Source organism: Mirounga angustirostris, unplaced genomic scaffold (genome assembly GCF_029215605.1).
Source record: "Mirounga angustirostris isolate CCGP_5_RB_7025 unplaced genomic scaffold, mMirAng1.0.hap1 SCAF_4, whole genome shotgun sequence".
NCBI lineage: Eukaryota > Metazoa > Chordata > Mammalia > Carnivora > Phocidae > Mirounga > Mirounga angustirostris.
Window position 1 is genome coordinate 9,987,874 of NW_026991712.1, and position 12,127 is coordinate 10,000,000.

Sequence of the window (12,127 nt, forward strand, 5' to 3'; positions counted from 1 at the left end):
CTACAGGAGACTGGTACTCCCGTTACAGAACAATATGTAGCCATTAAAGACCATGCTTTTTAAGAATAAATAGGGATACCAGAGAATATTTATAATACCCTGGATGAAAAAAGCAAGTTGCAAAAACTATGATTAAATTTAATCTGCTTTTTTAAAACAATATACAGGACTAGAATTATATACACCTAAATATTGACAGTGCCAGGATTCATGAGAAGTTTTTATTCTCGTCACACTTCTCTGTAATTTCAAAGAACATTTATATACTCTTATAATTTGATAATAGGACAAATGTTTAAAAATAAACAGATTATGATATTTACAGCACTTCTCTCTTACCCAAACTAGATATTATTTCTCATCATGGACACCTAACAATTCTAAACAGTTATATCTCCCATCTCATCAAAAGCCACTCTCAAAATGAAAATGTTATCAGTGTATACCTGATTAAATTTAAATCAAGGAGATATCAGAAGATTTGCAATTTACAAAGGCAATTTTATCATAATCTGATCAATCACACTGAATGCTATTAGGACCTAAATCTAAAATAGGATAGCTAGACAATGTTTAACTACAATGAGTATTTTCTCACTTCTTTTTTTTCTTAACAGAGTAGCAAAGTTTTGGTTTTTTAAACTAATAACTACACCCAAGAGTCATGAGTGATCTACCACCAGGTTATAAAAATCCAAAAACAAACAAAACAGGCTACGGCCCTGAATCTCCATGTCTGCGTTTGCCCTTAGGCCCCACTACTCTGTTTTCAGACTGGTTTACCTTTCTCTCCTTTGGAATGGAGTGTCCAGCACATACTGGCTACTCTGCTCAAAAGCGAAAAGAATTCCCCTCCACCTCTAACAGCATAACCAAATTCACTGTCAGGTATTTCTGGTATTTCTGTCAAAACACATGTACTTTTTTTAACAACCCAAGGTAAACATTTTCACCTTTACTTTCTGCAATGTTAAAACAGAGGAATTCCAGATAGACAGACACACACACAAAACTTGAAACCGAACTTCTTGCCCAGGAAACTGTATGCTTCTGATGTGTGAACCTCATGCAAATAGAACAGGGTCTTATAAACAGGATGGCAATTTGACTTATTGTCCAAATTAGAACACTTCAGAGAGTGAAAGTATTAATAATTACATAAAGTAGGGCTATCCTAAGCAAAGCACAGCACCTGTTCACAACAGCTCAAGAATTCCATCATGGATGAAAAGTGCATGGAGTGACAGGAACAAAACTGCAATGATGTTAATTATACTTTATACTGAGTTTCTGACACAGGTTTACTAAGCTATCATGTACCTATGGTAAAACTCACCCTCACACTGAAGTTTAAAGCAATAGTAATGGATGCGTAGCTTTAAGAAGCAACATAATAGGGTAGTTAAGTATGTCGGTAAGCCTTAGAGTCAGATTTGCCCAAATTCAAATTCGGGCTCCATCATTTAATAGTGTAATAGTATACAGCTAAAGAGATGGCTACTTAACCTTTCTGTACCTCAGTTTTCCTCATCTACAATATTTATAAAACAAAAAGTTATCTTATCTTGTAGGATTGTTATGGCACTTAAATGAGTTCATTTGTGTAAAGAATCTAAAATTGTGTCTACCACAGGAAACGTGCTCAATCTAGCCATTATTACTTACTCTTTAATTGGTGACTCCTCGGATAATATGTTACTACAAAATTAAACATAACAAAATGACAACAAAAGACATTTGATTCATAAGCAGGTGCCAGGCACTGTTCTACGCACTGTATGTGTATTATCACATTTTATCCACACCAACAGTTCCCGGAAGTAGCCTAACTCAATCACACTGTGCACTTCGCAGTGCAAATGAGGCAGGTTTTTAAGTAACTTGCCCAAAGTCATAGAATAATTCTAAGGGAGGGTCTAGCTGTGAATCCTAGACCAACGTCAGAGCCCAGATCTTAAATACACCTATTACCTTCAACAAATCAATTTAGCACAAAAGATAAGCTTTAAATATTTTCCCTTTACCACAAATGCCCTATTATATTTGAAACTATCTGAAACTATGTCTATGTAACCCTTACAGATTATAAATACTAGTAAGGCTAGCTGATGTTTTGCAGACAGGAAAAAATGTTACCTCAGAATGATTCCCATAAACAATTTTATGGTAAATAGCAATTAAAACAAGTTTATCAGAAGTTTTAATTGTATCAGGATAGTCTTATCAAACAGAAATTCCCATTCTACTGGGTACTACCATTAAACTTTTGATCAATGGACTTCATAAAACATATGCTGTACTTAAAGCTATTTGCAAAGAAATGCGGTGGACCAGCAGTTTCTTAACTTTTAATCAACAAGTATTTATTGATTCCTTAAGTTTGACTTTATTTATTTTATTAATTTACTTTGTGCAAAAAAGCAATTTCATTTAGTAACAAAATCTGAATGAGGAAGACAATGAAGAAAGACAAGGCTACAAAAGACCAGGAGAACAGCCTTAATTATGCCCACAGATTGCCAGATCAACCTCTTACCTACTAAATTAAAATTAAATTAAAAGAACTTAAAAGTTCTCATAAGAAGGAAAAAAACCTTGTAAGTATGTGAGAAGATGGATCTTGAGTAAACTACTACAGTAATCATTTTACAATACATCCAATCATTGTATTTTTTATATTATCCAGAACAGAATAATACCCTCAGGGTACTGCTCTACCACATCCAAACCAGCTTTATAATAACTACTACTTATCTAAAACCCACATTATGGTACACAAATAACTTTAACTTACTGGTTGATTTACCCCCAAAATTTGTGGAACAGAATGACCAAAATTTAAATCCTGACTTCACTTTCTACCTGTGTGCCCTTCAGCGAGGTACCTGACCTCTCTAAAGATCAGTTTTCTGATCTGTAAAAGAATAGTAACAATATCTACTATATAAAATGAGGCGACTTAAAAGCAAGAAAGCAAATAGGTTATGTGCACAGTGCATAGTACATTCATTCAGCACTTGATAAAATGGTACTTCTATTTTAAAATATAAATGAACCATTCAATGCGTGCATTAAAGTTTTCTTTTCAGAAACGAGAAAACTAGAACTCAGCGGGACTGAATAATTTGCCCAAGTTCACACAACCAGTAAACAGCACATCTAGGATGTGAATCCTAGTATGACCTACAGTAAAAGCCAGGTTTCTTTCTTACTCTACCTTATTTCCTTTGAATTGATGATGACTTTTTAGGGCATAAAAAAATGTAGACTTTGTTTAAAAAAAGGGGGGGGGGACTTAAAATCCCACTTGAATTAAGAGCTACCTGGGTCTGTTCAGATTTCGAGGAGAACCAAGGTGTGTGTGGTCCTCTGCAGTACAGTTTCTCATCCTAAGATTCTATTATAGGTGAGAGGAGTTAATACATGTACTGTTTCATAGTAAAAACTCAATAAATGCTAGTTATTATCAGCTATATGCTGCTGTAATAAATTTCAATTCCAATACCAGTTTATCAGTGAAATATAAATATAATATAAATACACAATAAAAATATTCAAATAAATGAACTATAAATAGCATCATCATGAAGTCTTTTACTTCTTTTTATTAAATAACTTTTCATCTTGGCAAGTAAGAAAATAAGTGGTAAATAAAAATGAGACAAAAAACAAAATTAAGAACATGCTGTGTATCTTACAGAGTTCTCTATATCTCTGATGACATGTTTATCAATACAGAACCAAACTTAGTTATATAAATATGATAAATACTTAACCAATCCTTACCTGAATGGAATACATTATAATTTTAAAGCAGTGAACTGCAAATTCATTGGGATCCCATAGTTTGTGATGGTCTAAATGCCTGTAATTAACAAGAAAATCACTTTAAGAACTCCTTTTTTTGTCCACTTTCTTCCTCTAGAACCCTTAACAATATGTAAAATTGTACCCTAGAATGTAGCACAGAGAAGCAAAGGAATGAACAATGTGTTAGAGAGCTTAAGAGCCATGAAGTAAAAAGGGAGAAGACCTAAAACACCTTTAGCAAGGGTTTCAGAAGAACAAAGATCAAATGAGAGTGAGCGCCATTTGAGGAGCCAATGACTGAGAATTTTTCTAATTAAAAACAACCAACCAAAGACCAAAACCCTAATCCTCAGGTTTAGAAATCCCATCAAGATAAAGAGATGGTTAACAGGAGTCCAAGAGGAGTAACAGCTCACCTCTAAAGGAAACAACTAGATTCACAGGTAACTCACCACGAGCAACAACAGAAGGCAGAAAAGAACAGAATAATACCCTCAGGGTACTGCTCTATTAATTCAGCTTAGTATTATATACCGAGCAAAACTTTCAATGTGGATAAAATAAAGACGTGCGATAAAGCAATTTCTGGAGCACTTATTTCAGGAAGAAAGAAATAAAAAAATGATTCCAGAATAAAGAACAGAAAGGCAAAAAGGAAAGCTGAGCAACGGAACTCAACAACATACACGTTAAAATACACACAAACACTGACTGAATAACATAATAATACCTAATTTGTGAAACTGAAAAACATACTAGCCGAAAGTAAACATTAAGACAAAATAATTCAACCTTGTATTCCTAAAGAAGAAAAAGAAAGCATTAAACTTTACACCAAAAAAAAAGGAACGTTAAACTTGAAATTTTATATAAAATGAATGTTACATTTCCTAAGAACTACACACAGAAGAATTATGCAAAAAAAAGTTTGTGATTTTAAAAACTGACAGCAAACTAGAAATAAGAGAATTTTCTTAAACCAGGTTTTCTATTTAAAAAATAAAAAAAAAAAACCTCAGCAAACACCATGCTCAGTGGTAAAATGGTATGGCAATCTTGAAAACTGGGGTCAAACCCCTGAACTCAAATGCCACTTAGTAACCGTCACTTTGGACAAATGATTTCACCTCTTGAATTTCAGTGTTCCTCTGTGTAAACTGGGGATGACACATTCCTTACAAGGCTGCTGGAATGACTAAACAAGAACTCATGTGAAAAACACCTCGCATAGTATATGGCACAGAACAGGTAATGAATGACAGCTTAATCTCAATCAGGTGTAGTATTTGTGGCCCTTCTCTACGTAATATGAATCATTTAAAATTATCACTTAAAACCGATGACTTAGCTCTGGCAGAATTTAAATTGTTTGGGTATCATAATTTCATTTTCTCCATTTATTTTGTCCTTATTTTAGTTCAGTTTTCAGGAAAGAATTGGCAAGTTTGGTTGAAAAATTCTTTTGGTTATAGCCTTTCAAGCCATTAGTCTATGTCCTGGCAGGTGTTTCTATATATTTAAATCTATAACTAAACGCACAGTGTTGCTTTAGGCTGTCTAGGACACAGAAGCAACACATCACTCCTGCCACTGGAGGGGAAAAAGCAAAGCAATGTTAAGGGTAATTCTGCTTGTTACCTTTGTAAGTTACCTTTGTAAGAAGAGCTCCAACCCACTGGCATGAGTAGCAGCCAGACTGCAATGAAACCAGGCAACAACTAGATACTATTTTTTCTAGCAGTTTAGTAGTAAGGGGAAAGGGAGAGGAAAAGAATTTCCAAATATAGGACCAGGGATTCTCAAATCATGTTTCTCAGACAACATACAACAAAATCACCTTGGGATTTGGTTAAAAACAGCAACAACCAGATTTCAGGGCTCTCTACTGTGCCCCAGTCCCAAGAACCGTGGGGCCAAAGATCTTACACATCCAGAGATTTGTAACTACAGTTAACTTCTGAAAACCACTACCCTGGACTTATATACACAATTTACTACTCCTACTATCTTTGCAAAACAGGTGGGGAGTTTCACTTTGAGGGGTCACTGATGCACAACAAGGAAGAAAAAGTAGAGCGACAAAGTCAACTGGGTGAGATCTTTGAAAGCAAAAAAAAATAAAATAATCACTTCTAAAAACAGAACTGGCGCAAAATATATACAGTTCAAACAAAAATTATTTTAATTCTATGGTATGGATGCTAGTGGGGGATCTATTTAAGCATAGTCAGACTTAGGGGTCAGATGAAGAATAAAATTTTCACCCCTTAAGCGTCCGCCTTCAGCTCAGGTCATAATCCCAGGGTCCTGAGATAGGAGTCCCACTTTGGGCTCTTTGCTCAGCGGAGAGCCTGCTTCTCCCTCTGCCTGCCACTCCCCCTGCTTGTGCTCACTCTCTCTCAATCTCTCCCTTTCTCTGGCAAATAAATAAAAATAAAATCTTAAAAAAATTTTTTTTCACCTTACTATTCCTTTCAGAAGAAAAACAATTTCACTCAGACTTTGAGAAAAAAGAAAATGCCTTATTTTTATAAAATATGCAAAATCATGGAGACACTGCGTAAGGACAAGCAAAATTTTCAATAATTTATAAAACATGTGACTTCAAAAAAACTTTCCAGTTTCTTACTTTAAGCTACTTCTAGACAACCAAAGGTCAAACGTAACAGTTCACTCTGTTGACTGTGGTAGAAACTTTAAGAAACATGAAGAGCTTTAATCTTTTATCACAGCTGTTAACATTCTACATCCAAATGTCTAATTTTGTCTCAAATGTCAAATTTTAATTTCAACAGGATTTTGTAAGTGTTGAGGAGTAGCTTAGGTATAAAAATTTCCTTATGAAATCTTTACAGGTCCAGAATCAATCAATGCAAAGAACTTCAAAGTTTAGAACTATGGGCCATAGCCTTTCATTTGTAAAACAGGAGTGACAGTACCTTCCCCGTACAGGGTAACTGTACTGTGCAGACTGAATGAGATAAAGCTAGCAAAATCACCAAGCACGGTGTCTGACAATGTACAACATCAACTTTAATCTCAATCTTTGTCTCTTTTTCCCTGCTACTCTGGCACCCCCAATTCTTGCCCCAGTATTCAACGAACACTGATGTTACGTCTGCTCTAAAAAGTCAGACTAAATTTTCTAGGTTCAAAACATTCAAAAAGGAATTGTGATAACTGAGTGACCATACCTTACTAAGATACATCTCTTAACTAAATGTATGGTACTTTAAACCTAATCTATTAAATTTCTCAAAAATTAAAATCTTGACCTGAACATATTCTGGTTAAAAAAAATCAGAACCATAATTTGTAAAACATGAAATAGGCAATCCTAATCCTAATAATCTAAAAAGAAATACCTTCAACTACATAAGAGTTAAAAATCTCTGCATATAAAAATTGCCATAAGGACACCTGGGTGGCTGAGTCAGTTGAGCATCTAACTCTTGATCTCAACTCAGGTCTCGATGCCAGGGTTATGAGTTCAGGCCCTACGTAGGCTCCACGATGGGCATGGAGCCTACTTAAGAAAAAAAAAGAGAAGAAAAGAAAGTAGAAAGAAAAAGCAAAACTATTTTACATAGGAAATGTATTATTAAAATCACATTTGCCTTCATGCTAATAATTTTTTCTTTCAATGCTAAATTAACTTTTTACGGTATATAAAAAAGTATGCAGTAAGAATAGTCTTTTCAATGACATATTAAGTAATTTTTTTAAGTAAAAATAAAAATGAAAACAGTGTTGCATACTTTGCAAAATTAGTATCTCACAGAAGTCTTCCTGTAGTAAGAAGGATTCGTCTCCTAACAAAAGCATTTTATTTCTAGTTAATGAAAAAAGTAGCTCTTAAGTAGGAAAACTTGCCTTGGGAAATTACTTGCAAAAAATGCTTTAGTTCGACACTAAAGTAGGTTTTTTATTTCAATCATTATTTCATCTAGTAAAGAAAATAAATGATTTAGTAGAAATTTTGAATATCATATTTTTAATAAACAGTGAACACAACAGGAAACATTTTTCAGTTATTTAAGAATAGTACATAAATAATGTTTTCCTAAAAAAAAAAAAAGAAGAAAACTGCAGGTTTAAACTAAAGTGAGTCGTTTAGCACTAAAAGAAGCTATAAAATCCCCTTAAATTAAATTGTACCACTACTCTTCTACAAAGTTCCAAATCCACTTTGCTGAAGCAGCAGAAAATTGAACTTTATTTACCTCTTCAAGCATGGTAGCAGTTATTTCTGGTTCTTGCACCTTTTTGTCGAGAATTTTATTATATAGTAATCTCCTAACATACCGGCCCTGGCTCAAACCCCTCCTCAGACCTCATCTGATTAACTTTCTCAAAGGGCAGTTCTGACCATTTCATAGCTTTGAGCTAAGATCCCCAATTCCTTACAGATTTAAATATAAAACTGTAAGATCTCTATGGTGTGGCTTGAACTACACCTTTCTCTCATCTTACACCAGCCCTTTAATTCTGACACTCCAGCCAATGGTGTCAACTAATCTCTGCTTCTCAAAGTCCACACTTCTCTGCCTCTGCTCATGCATCTCGACCAGCTAAAATCTACTTATCCACCTAACTATCAAAAAAGATCACCCCAATATCCCAAATTCGACTTCAATTCTTTGTTTTGAACTGCTATAGCTCTTTTGGCCTTTTCTCATAACCTATATATCGTATAATAATTATCGTGCATGTCAATTATCCATCAAAAGTTTGCTGAGGACTAGGACTGTTTTATTCATGTATATATTCTCCAAAATATCTTACATAGAGAGGGTATTTAATATTAAATAGCTAACATATAATTAAATGTTTAATTAACAACTAACACATGATCAAGATTTAAGTCTGTTAAGTTCTACATAGTAAAAAACATAGCCCACTTCAGGTTACCCAACTCAAGTAGAGTTAATTTAGTAGCTTCTTTCTTCCAGGATTGCTCTCTAGATTTTTAAGGCCTTATAGATTACCTCCCAGTTAATAAGAATATTAAGATAAAAACAGGAATTCTGAGTTATTAAATCAGCAGGTCTGGACACTGAACAATACGCCTGCCTTTAGTTATATCTTACATAATTTTGTTTATTTCCTTACTAACACTTCAATAAGCCCACAGTCATTAAACAGTAGATCTCAATTTGGGGGGAGAGGCGGAATGGGGGGGAATCATGGATCCCTTCGGAAACCTAATGATTCTCTGATTTTTAATATAATTTTGTGGCTTATAGACTCATATTAACTAAAGCTCAACTATGAACCCAAATATTTGCCTTAAATAAAGAATTCTGGGATACAGACTACTTTATATGCACTATAAAGACATTATTACAGTAGGGAAGGGAAAAGGATGAGGCAAATGATTAACAAAAACTAGTAAAAATGGCCAGAAATTACACAGAATTTTTTTTTTTTTTTTAAGATTTTATTTATTTATTTGACAGAGAGAGACACAGCGAGAGAGGGAACACAAGCAGGGGGAGTGGGAGAGGGAGAAGCAGGCTTCCTGCCAAGCAGAGAGCCCGATGTGGGGCTCGATCCCAGGACCCTGGGATCATGACCTGAGCCAAAGGCAGACGCTTAACGACTGAGCCACCCAGGCACCCCTACACAGAATATTATACAGTAGATCTATCACCTGATGATTGAGTTAGAACACAAAAGCTTGACAACAAGGCTTAAGAGAGAATATCTCTGTGGAGAAACTCAAAGTTCACAAATGTATTTTCCCTGAGGGGAGACCAGATGTACAATGAGATATTAAATACTCCTGCTCTGACCAGTCACAGATGTCAGGTGAAATTTAGAGAAGTGAACGTGCACCAAGGCAGTCCAACCACAGGAGAAAGCAAGCCAAGAAACAGAAGCCAGGGACTACGAGGAAATGACCACAGAACTTACTAAAATGATACACATCACACTTGGGCACTGTTTAATATTTTACTGTGCATACACATTTCAAGGTCTGAGAGTAGAAATTCACGATAAATGATGCACAGGATCTCATGCACCAGACTGTATTTCATTTTTAAGGGGAAAAAGCTGGTGCAGTGGTTGAAAAGTGCTCAAACACAGGATGTCGGACTCACTCCTATACTCTGCCCACAATGCTACACGTTCCACTAATAACACACTCATGCCAGCAAAAAGCGCCCTCTGTAAGGAAATGAACACAGCATCAATACAGCACAGTCACAAATAACCAGGAAAATACCAACTCCTTACGCAAAAACTGGTCTGACAGCATTATTCATGTTCCCAAAAGTCGCTCGTCCCAGCAGTTCTCTGAAACAGTTTTCGGCCAGCACAGCGGGATTCTCTTCTTTGTCGGCAGCAGAAGGGGAAGGAGGAGGACCTGTGCGACTGGGAACAAAAAGGGAAATGAAGAAAGCTGCACGCAAGAACTCTAACACCAGTTCTAACAGCTAACAGAACAGACGTGACTCTGCAGAAATGTTAAAACGTTCTTCTTTTCTTCCAAAATACCTAAGAATAAGAAACAAACACAGTCTAACCTTTTGTTTAAAAAAGTGAATAGCAATTATCATTATTATTTTGGTTAGTTCTAACTGCCTAAGAAAAAGCATCCTGGATCTCTAAAGAGTAACATATGTTCAGCTGTAATTTCTGTTTCTCACACTTGCAACTTTCAGTATTAATTCAAACAGCAATTTGGATGCTCAGTAACAAGCAGCAAGTGTACATTTATTCTAAAATAAATAAAACCCTAAATGTGTGAGTAAGAATCTGTGGTCTACTAAGCCTAAAGATGAATAATTTTTTCAGAAAGGGCACATATTTAAACTCACTCAAGTTTACGAGACCACTATTTATATAACACTAAGGACAAAACTTGCTTATCCTGTCAAGCAAGCACACATACACATATACAAAAGTAACACACCCTCAACCCTAGTATCTTTATTCCATACCTGTCAACCTCTTCTATCTTTTGCATGTTAAACAACAGGGATGGAACAATTTTATCCATATGCTGGGGTTCCCAAATGGTAGCCCGAAGTTCATCATTAACTGTTTTGCGAACCACTCCTTGAATACCCCTGATTCCAGCAATTCGGATTCTATAAAAAAGAAAAAACTGAGTCATGAAAAAGGTTATATAAACAAGTCTGCCTGTTTAGCTAAGAGAATGGATGCCAAGTGAATATTATTATCTCAATCAACAAAATGAAAATAACACAACAAGTCTAAGAAATTAGAATCTCAAAAATCTAAGATAGAGGTATGGCAGTTCCAAAAGAGATTTACTTTATGTTTTTGTTTTTTAGATTTTAATGTAATTGCTACCCCCTTGATGCAGGGCTCAACCTCAGACCCCAAGATCAAGAGTTGCATGCTCTACTGACTGAGCCAGCCAGGTGCCCCAAGATTTACTCTGAAAAACCATCTTTTTAAAATCAGCACTTAAAGTTTAAAGGGACTGTAAAGTATAATAATATCAAGTCTATGCATTATTTTTCAATAAAAAAGAATTTAATCAAAAGCATTAGGTTTTCCTAAGGGGATGATAATAGTTCAAACTGTTATGAACTAGAGTCTCCATTTCTTGCCTAGAAGTCTCAGAAGCTGAGTGAAAAAAGAATTTCACTCTTCTTGAACACCCTTCAGTGCTTCCTCAGACTTTTTCACTCTTTCTCCCCCAAGGACCTCTCACTTCCCACAGTCCACATAGATGGAAGACTAAGCTGGTTCCCATAAAGGTATTGTGACAAAGGAGAACTACCAAATGGGAGCACAGATAACCTCAGCCATTTTTAAACATACACACCCATGTATACTAACATATGTACACATCATGTATATGTGTGACTAAAATCTATCCACATAGGGAGAGACCCTCTCTTGCCCTATTGTCCCATCACAACCCACAACTTCCTCAAGCTATTCGCTCTTCTGCACTCTTCTTTTTTAAAAAGTCTGTATGTTCAAGAATGAGATGAAATATGATTAGAAAACAGCATATAAAAGGCGGGGAGGAAGAATCTCACAAGCAGAGCTAACTTGGTCACCCATTTGTCCCCAAACAACTTCCTTCTGGCCCAATTTGATTGTTATTTACTTCTTTTTTTGCTTCTACCGGAACTATTCACCAGTAGAGGTTTGTTTAGCTTACCCAGCCAAGTCTTCTGAAAGTTACAGGTTTTGAAGAATGCAAGATATGGGGAAGGGGGTGACTATGCTTTACAAACCCATGAGGACATAACACAGGCACTGAGGAATGGCAGATGGAGAAAAGGGTAACAGGATACTGAACAGGTAAGAAAGTGAACAGGAAACACAA

The 12,127-nt window shown here is 35.5% G+C and overlaps 1 protein-coding gene across 4 annotated transcripts in view; it reads right to left on the minus strand.

Annotated features, from left to right (window-relative positions):
• Positions 1-12,127, minus strand: part of EFR3A (EFR3 homolog A) — a 115,011-nt gene that overhangs the window by 47,192 nt on the left and 55,692 nt on the right. For all 4 annotated transcript variants that reach the window (XM_045895866.3, XM_045895864.3, XM_064587863.1 and 1 more), the window contains 3 exons: positions 10,758-10,907; positions 10,051-10,188; positions 3,787-3,865 (listed from right to left, as the gene is read on the minus strand). In XM_045895866.3, the coding sequence (XP_045751822.1) occupies positions 3,787-3,865; positions 10,051-10,188; positions 10,758-10,907 (367 nt within the window). The remainder of the gene's footprint in view (positions 1-3,786; positions 3,866-10,050; positions 10,189-10,757; positions 10,908-12,127) is intronic.